The sequence below is a fragment of the Ovis canadensis genome, chromosome 12 (assembly GCF_042477335.2).
Source record: "Ovis canadensis isolate MfBH-ARS-UI-01 breed Bighorn chromosome 12, ARS-UI_OviCan_v2, whole genome shotgun sequence".
Lineage (NCBI taxonomy): Eukaryota > Metazoa > Chordata > Mammalia > Artiodactyla > Bovidae > Ovis > Ovis canadensis.
This window is the reverse complement of record NC_091256.1, coordinates 74,802,557-74,822,184: the sequence shown is the minus strand read 5'-3', so window position 1 is coordinate 74,822,184 and position 19,628 is coordinate 74,802,557. Positions and strand designations below refer to the sequence as shown.

The following is a 19,628-nucleotide window of genomic DNA, read 5'->3' as shown; positions in this document are numbered from 1 at the left end:
TCCTTTCCAATTCTCTACTTCCTTGTTTCTTCCAAAGAGTAAGTGATGGACAGACAGACCCTTTTGAGAGTGAACAGAAAGCAAGAGCCTTGCATGAACAAGCTTCTCAATCATTGGTCACCTGCCTCCTTTTGGTTGCTTCCACTGGTTTCCGAATTACTTTTCAGTCCTTCTTCAGAATACAGTTCCTCCTGCCCCCCCAATTCTCAGTTCATCAAAGCATACACAAAGCGCTTTAAGATTTTCTAAGAACTTTGATAGTGTTGGCAGAATTCTGTTGTTGCGGTTGTAGGATTGAGAACTGTTGTCACCTGGGGGCTACTCCCAGCTTCTAGTGACCAACTGCATTTGGGTTGTCTTCCATCCTCCGTCTTCAACGCCAGCAACAGAATGAGTCCCTTTCCTGCTTTGAATTTCTGCCTCCCTGGCCCAACTCTTCTGTCCCTTCCCTTCCACTTTTAAGAACCCATGGTTAGATTGAGCCCACCTGGATAATCCAGGGTAATGTCCCCATCTCCAGGTCTTTAACTTCAGTTACACCTGCAAAGCCCCTTTTGCCATGCAGGATACACATTCACAGGCTCTGGGAATTAGGATGTGGACATCTTTGAGGGGGCTTTCTGCTTACCACCCATCTTTATTTTCTAAGTCAAGGGACGACAAATTCTAATCCTACTCCTCTCAAATGGGATTTAATTCAGTTTTTCTGCTCTTTCCCTTTTGTGCACATACCTGGCTGGCCTACTAGACTAATTTTGGAGTACAGGCATTGGGTCCTAATAACCACTGTATTCCACACTGTACTGTGTATTGCAAGTAATGTTAACTTTTAAAAGGAATGCTACCAATGGGTCTCTGCTTATGCAGAGAAATGGTTTATTCTCTGATGCAGAGAAACAATGTAGGACTGTTAAGGATTTTTCATCATAGTTGTTGGGGATGGAAATGTTAGGATTTTGGAGGGGAAGGCTTGACAAATCAAGATGAAAAGTGGTGTTGGTGTACAAGGAAAAGGGATGAATTAGAACTCCTTTTTTGTAAGGGGTTTCCTTTGCTCCACTGCAATGCCGGTAGCAGCTATGGTAGTCTCAACTAAATTAAGAACAGAATGGGAGCCATAATACGAGAGTCTCTTGTCAATTTATTAGAAGCAATAAAGTGGAAGGTGGCTACAAACCAAAGGACTGAAAGGACTCCTCAGCAGCACAAGGTACAAGCAGTTGCTAACTCTTTGTGAGACACACAAGATGCAGTTAATTAGGGTTTTTTTTTCCAGTTTGGAAAGCTTTGTTTCTGGACAGCACTCTATTGTTTAGTAAGCAGTTTTTTTACAAAGGCCTGATGCACAGAAAGAAAATCTCAGCTGGAGACAGATTTGAGAGTCTATAAATAAATTGGATTTATCAGCAGTTAACCGTTGAAGGTAATCCGCAAGAAGAGGATTTTGAAAATGCCACTAAGACAAAATATAAGTTGTCCAAGATCATTCACATGTCAGCAGCATGAAGATATGAACTCGGTTCTAATTGAAAAACTGTCATCTCTACTCTACTGTGCTACTGAAATGAGAAATGTGAAAATTCACTGGAAACAAGTATATGCTAAGTGTATAAATGTCTCCAATAAAATAACCCAGCTTAACAAATATCCTTTGAAATACATGTTAATGTAGTTATTTGTCAAACACCTAAACATTATGCACTGAAGTTTCACTTACCTTAGTTTTTTGGATTAATTTTAAAATTTTAATTAAAATTAATTTTAATACTGGAAACTACTAACCAGGAAAAAGGAGAATGCTGACCTTGGTCTTAGATTTTTCAAAGACAATGGTTGGGAAAAAGTAAAAATAGTCAGTCCTAGGTCAAAAGTTTTATTCAGGTACAGAGATTCATGTAAATTGGGTACTGGCCAGTATTTAACACAAGAATAACAGCATTCCAAGGCTATTTATTCTAACTACTGTAGGTAATGACATCAGTTGCTATAGTTATGAAATGAAGTAGTCTTTCCCCTGACGTTTAAAACTAATGAATGTAATTAACTGGCATTGTAAAATTATTCTAATGTGTAAGATCAACAATTAACTATACATGGCCAGTATTCAATGTAATACTTTATTTTCTATTGTATTAAACTAAAGTCAAGAAAATATCACGTATTTTAAAGACAATTCTCAACTCCTGAAAGAAAAAAAATACAAACTGTGGTACCTTTATTATAGATATTTTACATAATATAAACAAAATCACTAATATAACTAAATGTCTAGTAGTTTAAGCTACAATGAACTACAGAACAGGTGAAAATGGGTTTACTTACTGGCAGCAAATAACTTGAGAAAATGGGTAGCATGCTTTTTTTTAAACTGTCTATGCATAGACACTGACATAACTAAACTTTAATAGCCTCCACCTCCTCTTCCTTGTCCGAAGTAACCACCCCCGTAACCCCCTCTGCCACCTCCTCGCTGGAATCCTCCAGATCCTCGGTACCCTCCTCCACTCTCCCCTCTGTAGTCTCCTCCTGACATACCTCTATAGCCACCTCGGGAAAGCCCTCTAAAACCACCACCGCCACCGCCGCCGCCACCACCACCTCCAACATAGCTTCCCCGAAACGAATTGGAGCCACCCCCATAGCCACCGCCACTGTAGCCTCCTCTACCACCATAGCCTCCACCACCTCCGTAGCCTCCAGTGCCATAGCCTCCAAGGCCATAGCCCCCACCGCTGTAGCTAGAACCGCCCCTTCTATATCCACTTCCATTGTCGTAACGAGCCATCTTAGGAGGACGGGGACCATCTCCATACCTAGGAAAAGCACAAAACCACCACTTTAGCAAAGCATCATGAATACTTCTCAACTAGTCACAAAATAGTAACATTTAGTCATATTTGAATATTTAGTACACAAAGGGAATACAGCCAAATGCACAAATTAAGCTGAAATGAAATAAATCTGCTAAACTCCAAGACAGACACAAGAGGAGGCATACCTATAAATATCTGTTTTTCTAAAGTTCTTACTGGTTCATTCTAAAACTCTTAAAATTTTGGCATGTCCTTACAACTTTCACTCATCTCAAATATATGGCATTCTAAGAAAGTAATAATTTGACCTGGCAATAAATTATTTGACCTTTACCACAAAATATTTTCCTGTATCAACTCTGAAAAATGTTTTTGTAAAATGCCTTTTGGTAATTTACTTACATCTAAATCAGCTTCATATGGCAAAGAAAGGAGGGTAATGAAAAGCTGCAGAAAATCAAGATGTCTCACCAAAATGTCAATTTAACATACCCCAATCTGCTCATTCCTCCTGTGAAGCTTTTCTTAGACACTGCTGCTGCTAAGTCGCTTCAGTTGTGTCCGACTCTGTGTGGACCCCACAGACGGCCTCCCAGGCACCCTGTCCCCGGGATTCTCCAGGCAAGACCACTGGAGTGGGTTGCCATTTCCTTCTCCAATGCATGAAAATGAAAAGTGAAAGTGAAGTCGCTCAATGTGTCCAACTCTTAGTGACCTCATGGACCACAGCCTACCAGGCTCCTCCGTTCATGGCATTTTTCAGGCAAGAGTACTGGAGTGGGGTGCCATTGCCTTCTCCTTCTTAGAGACTAGCATTACCAATTCAGCTGCTGTCCAAGCCAGAAACATGGTAGGATCTGTCTTCATTCCCTCACTACACTGCTCTCCCCATTTTAACCCATAACCAATACTTACTGACTCTATTGCAAATCTTTCTAATCTAGTTACTTTTCATTTCAATTCCCCTGACTCTAATTCAGACCACCATTTTATTCACACAACCTAACCTCTTATTTCTATCCCATCCTTACTAGTTTTGTCCTTCACAGAGCAGCTTGTATGTGAAGCCTTCTTGATCACCACCCCTTCCTGACAGAAGTTTTATCTCCTAAACATCTATGAGTACTGCATTTATACCATGCCTGGGACACGTATTTTCCATCTTTCTTTCTGAAGATTCTTTCTCAATTGTTCTATACAACTGACCTTGTGGGCAGACCACAGTCATGAGAGCACCATTTCAGGAGCCATCCTGTCTGCTTGAGAATTCAACTCTACCATTCACTAGCTGGAAGATCTTGGGTTTTAACTTCCCTGTGCTTAGTTTATTCATTTATATTAAAAGGGATAATGATCTACCTACATCACAGGTGGATCAAGTATTAAAGCAAGCGAATATCAGAAAAGCACTTAGCACAGTGTGCCACATCTAAGTACTATGTTTGATTAATTCAAAGGAAAAGTTAACTCAGTTATAACCAAAATGGAATGCCAGAATCCATAAAGCACACAGCATTTCTGTATAGTAAGTTAACACTTTAAAACCAAATGCAGTTAAGTGATTTTTGATGGGGAGATTGAAAAATATTTTTGAATGACAAATTTTAATGACTGTATATTAGATACTATTATTTTAACACATTTTTGTGTGTGACTTATAGCTATGTTCTTAAAAGATACATGAAGCATACTAATGTAAAATGTCATAACACCTGCAACTGAATCACAAATGATTCAGTATGTGTGTAATATATATATGTATCAAAGCAAGTGTCACAAAATGCTGACAATCATTGAAACCTAAGTTAACAGAGTTCACTGTACTACTGTTCTGCCTTTTCTACAGGTATCAAAAATTTTGAGAGTAAAAGGCAGTGGGCAAAGAAAATTTTTAAAGGTGAAAAAAAATGAGGCAATTAGAACACTTTAAAGATTAAACTCTGACGCTTTTCATTCGAAGCAGCAGCAATTTAAGCCCTCATCATTTTTCCTGTAGAGATGGCAAAGCAGTTCTGCGGGAAGAGGACTGTCTGGGCCTGTCGCTTTTTTTCCTGTCATGGGACCTATCCTGGACTCCATATGTACTTCCAAGGTCTCTATCTCTAGCATGCACTGGTGTAACATATCATTAACACTCTTTCTCTGAATGTGTTAACCAGAACTAAACTTCGTTTAGAATGTGTATATAATTTTAACTTAAATAACAAGGCCTCCATAAACTAAATGTAGAGTAAGATTACTGTCTCTTCTGCTTAGTTCAAAGAAAGTTACTGTGGTACCCACCGTGTAGTGCCAATCATAAGGTTGATACCAGCAGCTGAGGGCCGAGAGATCTGGCGGATTGTGTTCAGCATACGTTCATTAACAGGATCCAACTGGCTGATGATACCAGGCTGTTTGGTTACTTCAACAACCAGAGCCTCCATGGCTGCTCGAAGAGCAGTGATACAGGCAGCAGCTTCATGAGATATTTGCAGTCTTATCCTAAATTAGGGAAAAATGATTAAAAATGAGAGGAGGTACACACAGAAAAAGACTATTATCTCCCAATTTCACCCATGGCAAGTGATGGGATAAATTTAACTTCTTTTCCAAATGTAATGGCCCTAGATTTAGCAAACACAGGTATGAAGAGTAACAATAAGTTAAACCAACTTCTTAAACTTCACTGCTAGCTACTGGCAGGAGTTGTGAACCATGAAGTCTACCAAGTAAAGTACGCTTAGCCATACAGATCACTTCAGCCTCCGATAAAAGAATGAAATGAGAGACTACTAACCATTAAGTTCTGTCCAATTCTGCCAAGTAAGTGTACATAAAAAAAGAGGCATCCAAATTCCAATTAGATTTTAACTCCTCAGTATGGTATTCACGGTGGTGGATGGGGCTCCAATGAGTAATGCAGCAGCCCCCAACCTTTTTGGCACCAGGAATCGATTTTTGTGGAAGAAACTTCTTCCAGACTGGGGTGGTGGTGGGGATGGTTTGGGATGATTCAAGAGCATTACATTTACTGTGCACTGAATTTCTATTACTACCACATCAGCTCCGCCTCAGGTCATCAGGCCTTAGACCCCAGAGGGTGGGCACCCCTGATTTACTGCATCTGCCTCTACAAGTATAATCAATTTGAGACTTCACTATCAGCTACAAATCGTAAGCCTAGGATATACTCCTCTAAGAAAAGACAGTGTTACACAACACATTGTTTATGCCATCGAATTCTGCCATATTTCACAAATAGATTAGCAGCTGAATTCCAGTACATTTCAATTCTAAGAATTCAGGTGAGTTCACATCTGAAAATCCATACCAGTCGTCTACAACCACAAGCTGTCCATCAGACATAACTTTCTTGGAGGCAAAAAGCAGCAGCTGCAAGGGGGTGACTAAGGTCATGCCTTTAGCAGAGATGGCCCGAGTTCGAATCTGAAGATAAAGAGGCAAGAGGAAAAAGTTGACATTCCAACTGTCAATCAACTACCATATAATAATGAACTAAAACCCATGTCCCCACTACACATTAATAAAGTAATCTGGATTTTAAATGTAGAAGTTTTCTAAACCTCTCTTTTCTTACCTTTTCACCAAATACAAAGAAGGGAGATGGGTACTTCATGTCTTGGCTGCTAAAAGGACAATTAACAGATGACTTGTGGATAAGTGCATTACGCCCTTCAGTGGTGAGAATCTTTCTCTTTTCCTTATGGTAACACACATTGGGGTACACACCAAAGGCCAGGAGAGAGATAACAACATCCAGATTATTGTCTGGTCCAGTGTTAGTAAACACTTGTGTCAGTAAACACTCTGTAAAGAGGAAGGAGAGTAAAAAAAAAAAAATCAAGTATCTGGCTAATTCTAACATTGAATTTACCAAAATTAAATGACAATTATAAGAATTAACTCCTCCCTCATTCTCTTTTTCAAATAACCCATCTCACTGCCTCTGTTCTTAGCATTCTCGCACTCAGATTAATGCAAGGAGAAATTCTGCTGAGTCTTCACAATTTTAGTAAAATTAAAACATCTGTTTTCTTTTGTAGACACAACTAAGCTTGAAGTACTTAAAAACAAATGCCCCAATTAACCATCTCCTCTCAGATTAGAGCTAGACCGGTATGACCAGTATTTCACCTGCTGCTCTTAAAAAGCTGTTCCTTCTACAGAAGATGACCAAGAGGAACACACTAGAAAAACGCTGTTTTCACCCAAAAAATGCTTTGTGCCCAGGCCATCACATGGAAAATATGATGGTAAGAGTGTGGATAAACTTTGTTCCAAAAAGCCTGTATACCAGTCTTATAAACTTCTGAACTGAATGAATTTGGACAAGTAAGTTAAACCTCTGGCCAGCTGCCTAACCTGTAAAATGGAGGTCATATCTGCATCTCAGGAATTTTGTAAAGAGTCTATCATACAAAAATGTCCTATTTTCCTTTGATTTTTGAAAGTACAAATTTAGTCAGTTTACAACAGAAGAAAAATGTTTAGTTATTTAGATATGGCCCAGAAGGTAGTCCTTCTCTCTCTCAACTAGCTATTTCTGGTTATGTGTTCCAACTCTCAATATTTCAGAAAATTAACTGTCTCAATCTAGCTGGAGAAGTACAATTGTTCAAATTCACACAAGAAATGAACAGTTGGATTACTATTCCAATATCAGATATCAAAGTCCTCTATGATTAGCTATCCATTAAAACTTACTCAAAGCCAATTAAAATTTAATGCAATAGAGTTTACTTCACACCTAAGAATGAACAGATCAGCAAATTAACACATCACTTCACAAACCACTACCTGAAGTAAATTCAACAAACTGCTCATTCTAGAAGTGCAAAAAGCTAGGCCTGTTTTTTTACAAAGTAAATGGATCAGAAATAAAAACACACCCTTCCACCTAAAAAAAGACAGTGATGTGTAACTGACTCATTTTGCTGTACAGCAGAGCCTAACACAACACTGTAAATCAACTACAATCCAATAAAAACAAAACCTCCTAAAGCAGCACAACTCTCAAAACATCTATTCATCATCTGTGTACAAAACTGTAATTTGAACATTATAACCTTTTGCATCCGTAAAAAAAATTCAATTAATGTGAAAAACTGATTATCACCAGAGTTCAAAAAACTAAGAAATAGCTAGGAATACAAAAAAAACAAAAGCCTTATGTTTAAAGCTAAAATATACTGGGACTGTCAATGTGAATGTTTAATATTAAGGTACTTTAGATATGAGAATCTTACCTTCTGGAAATCCAGAATTAATGAGAATCTCTTTGAGCTGAACTTTGGCTTCCCAGGTCATTCTTAGTGTTGCCATATTGAGTCTTTTGTGCTCACAAAAACGTATCTCTGCTTCTTCTCCACCCATTCTAAACAAACAGGTTAAGAAGTTATGCTCAAAGCCTAAAGAACTAGACACAGACTACAAACTAGACAGTTCATTCAAATCTTACAAATCTTTGTCTTTCAAGCCCATACCTAGCATCATCCCAAGCCTGGAATACTGATAAAAGGGCCACATGATCAGAAAATCGGTTTCCAGCAAAATTTCGATGGATATAACCCAGTCGCTTCCCTTCACTGATGAACGGCTCTGGAAAGCAGGTGGCCGCAGAGATGGTGCAAATAGCGTCTCCCACACTGAAAGAGACGGGAAAACTCGGTCCAAACCACATTCTTGTTCCAGCAACTCGGCAGTACAGTCAATTGTGGGTCAGGGTATTAGCTATCATATGGCCTTTTTAGTACTGAAATTGGTTTAACAAATAATTTTACAGCTGCTCTCCAGATGCAAAAAGAAAAAAACAAAATGAGCTTTGATGTTAATGGATGCTTATTTACCATAAATTGACCAAGTATTATATTTTCCTTTCCCATTCTCCCTCATTTTACTAAATCTCTTCATCTTCAAAATTTGTGAACAAAATATACCTGTTTTCCTAACCTTTCTCTTTCTTGGATAGCTGCTTAACCTCCTAGAGGAAATGCACTTCTCTTGATAAATCTGTGCTCTTCGTCTCAACAAGTTAGGCCCAGGTATCCATCTACTACAACAGTTTCTTCTCATTTCACACTTTGCTCAGTATCTCAAGCATGCCACTTCTCTACTGAGGAATATTTAAGCTTTTTCTTCTATGTGGGCCCATCCTGTTTCTACTGGGAGGGGGATAAAATTCTGAAACTGTTTTACCATTTAGCTGTAAGCAATAAAATAAAGCACTTACTAGAAAATACATCCCATTATCATCATTTTGCCAAAACGAGGCTCAATGGGGAGTTTAGCCAGGATGCGTCCTAGAGGAGTCAACTCATCATTGGCATCTAATGCATCAAGCTCTGTGGGGAGAGATTGCTTTGTGAGCAGAAACAGTAATGAATACCCCCTCAACCCCGGGAAAGATGAAACTTAAGTTTCAGATACTGACTGAAGTTTTCATCATTTGTCAAGCCAACTGCCAGCATCACGCCATATCAACAATTCTCTTCACTCAGAAACAGAACAAAATTAACGAAGAAAGCCCTAGAATTAGGCCCTATAGGCTGTAAAGATGAGTACCATCCATGAGAAGTCTGTAAGTACAGTAACTATAATAGGTGCATAAAACATGCTGTTAACAAGTCTGACACCATCTGTTAATAATTTTTAGAAAGAAATGAAATCTGGAGAATAAATTTCTGAAGTTCACATAGCAGATGAGCATGAGATTAAAAATTCAAATCGGCTCCAATGTTCTTTTTTCCCACTATACACTGTTCCTCTAAGTGTGATTAGAAAACATAGAGGTTCTAAGAGATGTACATAAAATGCTGTGGGTATCATGAATATTCACTGTCTGATCTTAAATACTGGTTAAGAAATAACATCTGCCTTTTCTCCATTTTTTTTCCCCCAAATGAGACTCATATTACTCCTTTCTTACCTTATATTGCTCATTTTATATACTGATCATACTAAGTACATTAAGCAACATTGGAAATTTTACTATCACAGTCCTGTGGACTGTATCCTCTTCTTGACTCCTTTGTGAAGTGTTATTTGTGAGGACAAGACAGATGGTGTTAATTCACATGAGTTAGGCAGATCTGTATTTGTGGGTACCTCTAAGTGTGTGCTCTGCTTCAATCACAGCATCCAAAGGCGGAGGTTCAATTGCCTTGGCCAGAAACTGGCCAATTCCTCCCAGACGCAGAAGTTTTATGCTCAAAGCAATTTCATGCAATGGTGTTCGGAACATCTCTGGTGTCATGTGGGTTTCGAGTCTAAGAGAAAATAAGCATAAAATAACCATCTTCTTTTGTGTACACACGCGTTTAATTAACTAAAACCTTGCAGAGAGCTCATCAGGCCCTTCCCTCATCCTTTCACAATTACCAAAGAATGCTTATATTTACTACAAAGACTCTCTTGGACAAGACTCTCTAACCTTTAAAAATTCTATTAATAAAAACTAGACAAATAAATTAACAAAAAGAGTATTTACTGAGAGTTTACTGTGTGCCGAGCACTGTTCTCAATACTTTCCATTACTGACATACCTAATTCTCAAACAAACCCTATGGAGTTAGCATTATACTACCTTTTTTCCCCCACTGAGGAAAGAGACACAAAAAGGTTAAGTAACTTAATCTCATTTTATAGAATGGGGAAATAAAGACCTAAAGAGCGTGAATGTTTAAGGTTATATGATACGTTAGGTACAAATAATATTAAAATGTAGGTCCCTACATTTCTAACTCAGGCTTATTCTATATGAATTATTTGTAATGAAGATTCAGCGGGATCATCTGTAGGTAAATGCAAACATTTCTGGCAAGACTTGGATCAGCTTAAATTGGGTTTACATAAATGCATATAGCATACCTGTACTTTATCTTACAGAAAAAAAGAACAAAAATCTCAGATCTACTCATGCTGTTACTAGCTGTGGGCTGATTTTACTCCAAGATGTTTCTTCAATTCAAGGGAGAACCCAACCTTTAAAAAGAACTAAGTATCACGTTGCAGCCAGTTGCCTGGAATAATTTCTGATGCTCAAATAAACCTATATTTATAATTACTAGGGAGCCATGCTACCAGTATAAAAACAAATCAAAGCTCTGATTTTTACTCAGTGTGTTATATACATCTAGACCTAAATTAGTCTGGCCCACAATTTCTTCACTGTGGTAAATACACACACACAAGCTAATGTACACCACTGATTTCCAGAAAACATACAACTAAATAGATATCTTAAGTCTATAATTCAAGGACAGTATTTTTTATTTAAAAAAATTGGGGGGGGGGGGTTTGTGGGGAGGCACACAGGGAATACCACCTCATTTGGAGAGCCAACAAACTGAGAAGATGGTGCACTCATGCCCCAGAGAAGCGCATTAAAGCGACTGGTCTCACCCACTAACATTCCCCAAAAGGCTCTGTGGTATAAATGGAAATGGACAAGGCACTGACAGACTTGGATTTCAGCACTGGAGAAGTCTGCTAAGCTCCTTAGGCTCTGGTTTCTTTAGGTGAACAATGCCCTCTCTCACACACATGAGGCAGATCGTATGACAGAGGTGATGTGCTGCTGGGTGGTTGTAGGGTCTATAAACACAGAAGTGTTATTATTTTGACATATTTTTTCAGAAAGCTAATCATTTCATAAATACAGTACTCCCTATGTGGTGCCTGAATAATGCACATATATCCTTTTGGGGGGGGGGATGGGGTGGGGTGGGGGTGGGGAAAACATGTCATGCTTTTAAAAGATTATCAATAAACAGTATATCAGTATCAAATATGCCACTGTTGATAATTTCTAATTTCATCTCATTCTCACCATAATCTTATATCTAAGCTAAGTTTCCTGCAATGAACTTAACTGAAAGCACCATGTACTGAGTTCATTAAGTTATGTCAGGGCACAGGTGTGGGGAGGGGCTGTGTGCATAAAAAGGCTGAAAGAAAATCTTCCTTCTTCACTCAAGAATTGGTCTTACCTCTCAAAACGAGCTCGGCTACAGAGGTGAAAGCAGAATCCAGGGCGTACACGGCCAGCTCGTCCTTTCCGCTGCTCAAGGTTTGTTTTAGATGCCCATACTGTAGCATAATTGGTCATATTGTTGTGAGCAGTGAACAGCTTCACCTTTTGCCTAAATAGGAGTGGGCGGTTAATTCTAAAACTCACATGACTATCAATACATGGCTATTATATTTCCACTAAGTGGCAGGTGCTTCCAGATAGTTAGGCCTACCTGCAATGTCTGTCTGTGAGCAGCGCCAAGAATTTGACTCTGCACTCTCTAAGCTGCCAACCTACTATGAGGTGATGTAACACACACGTGCCACTTCCCAGCTGGATCATCTTGGCCAAGTTACTAATCTTTCTGTGACTCATTTTCCTCATCTGAAAACGTGTATAATACTAGCACCTACCTCACAGTGTTTTTACATTTTGTGAATTAATGAACATATAGCATTTAAACAGGATATGGCACATATACGTAACTAAGTGATAATTATTTCAAGCCAACTCTACTCCAAAGTTTATAACTGTTAGGCAACCTATGATCTAAAGACTATGTGCTAAACCGGAACATGCAGTACTTCTAATGACCTCACCAAGCGCTATCAGCAAGGTACTTCTGGAGCCCTGTAGCAAACTTGGAATTTGTCAATGTCACACACAGGCAGCTGTCACTAAATGACTGAGGGTGACCTGACACGGGCACTGGAAAATCTTTTTCAACTTCCAGGACAGGCTTAGGAACTACACAGAGAAGACAAGCAGCACAAGCTAGCTAGACAGAACCAAGCTTCGACGTTCCTGTCCTCTCTGTGTATTACTTTACCTGTAACACAGTGCCTCCCTGGCTGTTTCCTAGGCCATCCTCATGCAAATACACGTCTTTACTCTAAGTGAGTATCCTATAAGTAGGACACCTGTCACAACCTAAATATTGGGTATCTTTACACACCACAGCTCACTATTGTACTGCAGTGGTCAATGAAAACACCCAATGGCATATGAGAAAAATACCAGCAGATAAAAATAATAAGAAGCAGCCAGAAGCTAACATTAAGCTCTGTCACTTTCTACCATAACTGATATGATGATCAACACCAAGAATCACTCAGTACATACAGATACAGCACAGTAATTTTGATGGTAGAAGAATAGAGTTTTAAAAACCAAGTATTCTGAATCTGCTAACTGACTTCTTATGCCCCAGGCAATGGGCTCCTTGAGAACTTACTTGCAGGAGTCAATGACATAAACAACATCATTTATGGTGATGCTTGTCTCAGCAATATTTGTGGACAAAATAATCTGTGAAGAAATAAAATTTTAAAAATTACACTTAGGAAAATATTTTATCATGTACTCAAAAAAAGAATGATCTGCCTATGTAGTAAGTGACAATAGAACTACAAAAGTTTTTTTTTTTAAAATCACTCAATGACTGGATAACTGGAAAACCCACTAAATTCATGAAGAAAAGACCTGTGTTTTTCTTCCTCAATTTAGATAATTTACAACTTTTTTGGATAGCTCTTTGAAGGTCTGTCTCATTTAATATCTAAGACACTTGCAACCCTGTTACCTTGGTTACTCCACTTGGTACTGGATCAAATACTTTGCGCTGCTCCTCTCGCGGAATCTGAGAATGCAGAGGTAGAATCTGATACCGGTGGCTTCCTGTAACAATATGGAAAAGTCCAGGTCTTAAAAAGGAGCCTAGTTTAAAACTGCCTACATTATGTACTTTTTAATCAAAAATCAATACATTAAACTTTGTTTTCACATACTGGCTAGAGAACAAGCAAAATCATTCACTTCCCACTCTCAAATAGTTGAAAATTCAAGACAGACTCATACCAAAATGTGGATTCATTTCCAAATGCTTCTGCATAGTATAAATCAAATTCCAGCCAGGCAGAAAGACCAACACCGCTCCAGGAACATTAAGGGTCTCAATGTACAGAAGTAGAGCTTCAATGAGTTCAAAAGGAGTTTCCTTTTCATTCAGTTGAGCCATGCTTATCCTTGTTTCTGCACCATATTCATCACCACAGATCAGGTTGCAATTTGCCTGCAAAAAACAGGGAAACATACTTTGGACTGTCTCAATCACCACAGCTCACAACTAGATAGATGTGTTCTCAATGTTCAAATGACACCTAAATATCCTTACTATCTCTAGCTGTTTAGTTGTATTTAGCATATAGAAGAAATTTAATTTTTAAAAATGTAAAACCACTGCATACTGGCTTATTGAATTTCTCCACTGACCAACATGTCCCATAGGACATGACTAAAATTCAAGGCACAAACTCTTCATTTGACTGGTTACTAATGGCTCTTTCTACCAAGTTTCCTTGACTATAACCTTGGTTTTTCAAAAAATATTTTCCTTACCAATTAACGAACTGCTTCTATGATCCTCTCTTTGTATCAATTACTGTATAATTACTTTATATATATATATGCAATGCTTCTCTGTGTAATTTCCAGACTCATCTCGCCCTAAATATTAAGTTCTTTAATTCTAAAATGAGTCCTACAGACAGGACATTGGATCACCTTCATCTGATTTACTATGGTTGGTATTTTCCAAAAAGTGTGTCTGAGAAACAAAGATAACCCAAACCTTCAGTAATGAGAAACAAACTTGTTATGATTCCCACCACCCCCCATAAATTTTCTAATTCATCAGAAGATGAGAACGCAATTCATAATAGAATTCATTTTTATCTTCAAAGTATCTGATTAAAACTACCAATCCTCACAAAAAAAGAAAAAAAAATCTGAGGTTATGTTCAGTATATTCTACATTGTTGGCTGTAATGCTAACTTGTTGCATCTTTTTACTGAAATCATTCTCTGTAATAAAAATTTTGCCCACAATGAAAATTCTTCATTAAATTCACTTACATCATCATCCTCACCACCATCATCATCCTTATCCTTCTTCTTCTTGTCCTTTGGTGGAGGAACAAAGTGGGTCATCTGAATACAATCTTCCAAAAAGTATTCTGCCAGGACAATATAGTCGGGTAAGTAACAGCAACTTTCAGAATGAGCAGTCTTTAAAACTCATCCTCTAATTTCACAATTTTGAATTACAATTCAAAATTACTTTCATGCCCTTCAATCTGATTTTTCACAACTGCCAAGGCATTTTCAGGGGCAATAACCTGTTTTCCCAACCAAACTAAGTGTTCAGGGGCAATAACCTGTTTTCCCAACCAAACTAAGTATTCCCATTTCTTAAACCATGAAGGAAGGGGTGAGGTATCTCTTATACATACATGTTCCCACAAAGCCAGTCAGGGTGTCCACTAACATTCATGGACTGCATACTGTGCTCTATGTTGTATATTCCCATGGTGTGGTACATGTGGGCAGAAATTAATAATAACCCATAGTCCATCCTTATAAAATGGGTTCCTTCCAGTTACTACTCTAAAGAAGGACCTCAGTGCAAAGGCTGGATCATCTACTGATCAATTATGCTCCTGAGGTTCTTTGAAGTGTTCCAGAAGTGTTCTGGAAATGTCTCATACTCTAAACACTTCCCCACTACACCAAAGAGCCCCAGAGTACCATTCTCATCACATTATAGCAAAGGTACATATCAATACAACTCCTCATTGTGATATAAACTTGATCATGGTGAGGCAGTGTTTGCCAAGTTACTTGTTTCCCCATTTCCCTATGTTACTCTTTGGAAGCAAGTCATTAAGCAGAGCACCCTGAAGATATAAAGAGTTAAAGAGTTACTTTTTTGAGTATCTACATAATTTTTTCTGTAATTCTTCATATGAGAGCTGTGTCTTTATTATCCACGTATTTATTCAACCACTGCACAAATTAATCAGTTCAGTTTAGTTGCTCAGTCGTGCCTGAATCTTTGCGACCCCATGGATACCTATTTTTATACTTCAGGTTAAATCCAATACTGTTTTTTATTTTTCTGTTCCACCTATTCCATTTTTGGCCACTGAGAGCTTACAGTTGACTCCTATGTCCCTCTGACTCCTTCGCTGTTTTTAAGCACTTCCTTACTTTCTGGTACTACAAAATGTTTCAGGCTCATCTTGTGTATTCCCTGCCTCAGAATCGGTTTTCTTTAAGGACATCTGGCTCCTTTAATTGGAGAATGGTATTGAAAACAAGATCTGGGTATCATACTAGAATGTCATTACTTCCAGGCATGTTCAGCAGACAAAGTGAGGAAATATATGTATACAAATTCATGGATCCAGACTTGTCTGCATTTATTTACTTCTATTAGAACATGAGTTCTTACAGATGTTTACAACTGTAACCCAATACCACAGAGTTTATTCAAGTCTCCCCTTATACTCACCTATATGGCCTCTCACTACAGCAGTTAACCTGGTTCTCACCATCTGCCATTCACTTACCTATTTTCTGAATCCCAGTATGCATGCAAAGCCATTTGGGAATTACTAACTGTACCCTCATGAGATATGAGTGCACTGACTTTTATTTCAGAGCTACTCTTACCTTTTAATTTCAAAAGTTAGCATCTTGACACAGCTATTCATCATTCCATATGTACACTAAAAACTTTTTAGCTTATTTTCATGTCTTCAAATTAGATTGTACCAAGTAATTCATTTTTAAAAACAAGCTACTAAATGACTATCATAGAGTATGGTGATGATAAAAATCTTCCAAATAAAGAAGCTCTTAATAATCAGAAATGCATGAATTTGACAAACACTCACCTTAACCTTGTTTCAAAATCTGCCTGCTCTGCTCTACAAAAGATTGATTCTCTAGTTAATTTGGCCCTGGCAGCTTAAACTTTTAACAGCATTTTCCATGAATATATATAGGCCATAGTAATTTACATTTGACTGTACAGAATCTTAAAAGTTTAGCTATTAAGGACAGACAATTTACTGGATACGTAAACTCCTCAAATTGTGATCATCACTACTGCTTGACTAAAACCCCAAGAATGTTATGATGTATTTGATACCCTAATTTAGACTTTATTTTAAATATCCTTGAGATTACTCTTATCTCTGGTATTAAGGAAAACTACACACTACTGCACAAAAAATGTTCACCTTCCCACCCTACTTCCACAATATTTACCTTGAACTGGGAAAGTCCTCCCATAAACTTCAATGATTGGGCAATTGAAGAAATATTCACAGAACATGCTAGTATCAATAGTAGCAGACATGAGAACAATGCGAACTTCAGGATAAGCCTGAACGACATCACGCAGCACTACCAAAAGGAAGTCAGTCTATTATAACATAAACACAAAAGAAAAACAAATGAATTAAGAAGTCCTTGCTCATGAGATACACCTAAAAAGACTTCTGAGTTATATAAGCACAAGATATCAGTGAAATTTGGTTTTTTAGGTGGCTTGTAAGATGAGGGATTACAGTGGAATGCAGTAACAGTACTTTTTAACAACAGTTGTAGCCTATTCGTTGTGGGGATTCAAAATGAGTGCTATCAGGGTAGGGGAAGGGAGAAGAAAAAAATTTAATGAGAGGAAATTTTCAACGAAATTTACATTTTCAGTTGCACAAACTTTAACTGAAGAAAGGGGGAGAGTCACACTGAGCCTTTCAGTTTTTCAGCCTAATCAGTTTTCCAATCACCTACCTAATCTTAAATATGTTAAAAAGGTTGTACTTAGTCCATTTAAACAAACAATGATCAAGGCACTTATTTAATAATGTAGAGTTTCCATCAACCTATCAAACAACATTAAAGGTGGATCTCTGACAAACTTTTCTCTGGCAATATGGTCTTCAAGTCCATCATTCTGCCTCCCCAAGCTAAAGAGAGCCACCATTCTGAATCTCTATTTCTTTTCATATACCTTTCCTCTTATCTATATTTGTATCTAAATACATATACACAGACATATGTATGTATGAATACATAGAATTTTTAAATTTACCTATTCTTATCTTTATGAGAGAGTACAATATTCTGTCATCTTTTAGGATTTCCTTTTTCACACACCACAGCACTGCTAAGATTCACCCACGTGTGTTACCAGTCTGACAAAACTACTTAAATATCACAATGTGTGTATATACCCGTTAATTCACCTGAAGATTTCTGGGGATGCCCTCTGCAGGCATCTATGTTGTTTTCAGGATCTTAATCATCCAAACATTTGCCCTCTGAACATTCTTGTGTGCACCTCCTGTGGTACATATCCAAGCTTCCATGAGTAAGTGTAGGTGTGGAACTGTACTGAGAGGGTGTGAAATGTTGAACTTTGGGAGATAATGCTCAAATAAGAGAGGCCGATGACATTTATATTCTTCAATACTTGGTATCATCACTTATATTTTATTAATCAAGTGGATATAAAAGAGAAGTATTCTATGGTCTTAGTCTGTACTTTCCTATTCACCAACGAGACCAAGACCCCACATCATGTCTGCTAGCCAAATGTAACTCCTCTTTCAAATTTCTCTACTGAGCCATCTGTACTTTCCTTACTAATTTGCAGGTGGTGTTTCTGTATTACTAATCCTTTGTTGGCTACATTGCAATCTTCAAGCTTGTGGTTTTCCATAAAGTATCTTTTGAATGAATAACTGATCTTAATTTAGATGAACACATCAGTCTTGTATCATGGCTAATGCATCTCTTGTTATAAGAAATTCTTCTAGAAGGACTGGACTGTTGTTGCCCCATAAAGTTGTGGCTACTGAGGAGATGAAATATGCCTGATCTAAACTAAGATGTGCTGTAAGAGCAGAATACACAGATTTTTGAGGACTTAACATGAAAAAGAAAATGCAAAAAACCTTGATATATATTTTATATTGACCACATAATGAAAATTTTAGATATACTAAGTTAATTTTATATTTCTCTTCACCTTTTAAAATATGAGGCTAGAAAATTAAATGACATGTGTGGGCCACATTATATTTTTACTGGGTACTGCTGTTTAGTTGTCTTACATATTCTAGTTTAGAGTTTTAAAACTGCTTTGGCACTTAGATCCTATCTACCTGCAGCTGATCTTTATATGAGGTAAGGATCGAAAACTATTCAAGTATCTCCTTACAGATGAGCATTTATTTCCAGCTCCATTTCTTGAATCGTCCACTCCCTTTCCCACTGATCTAATGTGACACCTATCACTCATTCTACTACACCAAAGCTGCACGCAACACGATCTGTTTCTACACTGTTACTCCGTCAGTCAAACTGTCCCCCCTCGTGCCACACTATCTCAATTACTAGAGCTTCAAATTAAGTCCCAACATCTGTAAAGCAAGAGCTTTCATTCTGCCTGTCTATAGGAGTCCTGGTTATTTCTGGCCATAAAGCTTCCCTGTTTACAATTAAAAAACAAAAACAAAAAACTTCCATTAAAAAAACAACCTACTGGAAATATGATTAGACATTCAAACGCGGATCAACTTCAGATGAACTGACATAAGTCCTTCTAGCCATGAACACAACCTGCTCTTTTCTAGTATTTTGTTATGAAGTTCTATTTTTCCTATAGAGGTTCTGGGTCGTTTTGTTGGAGTCAGTCTTAGGTGTTTGACATTCTGATTAGTGCAGTGTTATCTTTTTAGTTGTTTTCTAGCTGTTGGTAACATATACAATGCAACTGACTTTTCTATATTAACTTTTTATCCAGCCATATTGCTAAATATTTCTAATTGGTCTTATAAGTTCTTTGAGTTTTTCCTCTTAAAGTGACAAATTTAGATTAGGTTCATCTGAAAGAGAACAAAGTTTCTGCCAAGCTGTTTCTCCATTTTTACTGAATGAACAATACATTA

The 19,628-nt window shown here is 37.7% G+C and overlaps 1 protein-coding gene across 3 annotated transcripts in view; it reads right to left on the bottom strand.

Annotated features, from left to right (window-relative positions):
• Positions 1-1,121: 1,121 nt before the first annotated feature.
• The window catches only part of DHX9 (DExH-box helicase 9), a 44,689-nt gene continuing 26,182 nt past the window's right edge, over positions 1,122-19,628 (bottom strand). For all 3 annotated transcript variants that reach the window (XM_069544940.1, XM_069544942.1, XM_069544941.1), the window contains 14 exons: positions 16,939-17,095; positions 14,740-14,840; positions 13,684-13,897; positions 13,409-13,503; positions 13,061-13,134; positions 11,804-11,956; positions 9,921-10,081; positions 9,046-9,157; positions 8,300-8,461; positions 8,063-8,190; positions 6,394-6,623; positions 6,127-6,242; positions 5,097-5,297; positions 1,122-2,813 (listed from right to left, as the gene is read on the bottom strand). In XM_069544940.1, the coding sequence (XP_069401041.1) occupies positions 2,402-2,813; positions 5,097-5,297; positions 6,127-6,242; positions 6,394-6,623; positions 8,063-8,190; positions 8,300-8,461; positions 9,046-9,157; positions 9,921-10,081; positions 11,804-11,956; positions 13,061-13,134; positions 13,409-13,503; positions 13,684-13,897; positions 14,740-14,840; positions 16,939-17,095 (2,316 nt within the window). In that variant the 3' untranslated portion in view covers positions 1,122-2,401. The remainder of the gene's footprint in view (positions 2,814-5,096; positions 5,298-6,126; positions 6,243-6,393; positions 6,624-8,062; positions 8,191-8,299; positions 8,462-9,045; positions 9,158-9,920; positions 10,082-11,803; positions 11,957-13,060; positions 13,135-13,408; positions 13,504-13,683; positions 13,898-14,739; positions 14,841-16,938; positions 17,096-19,628) is intronic.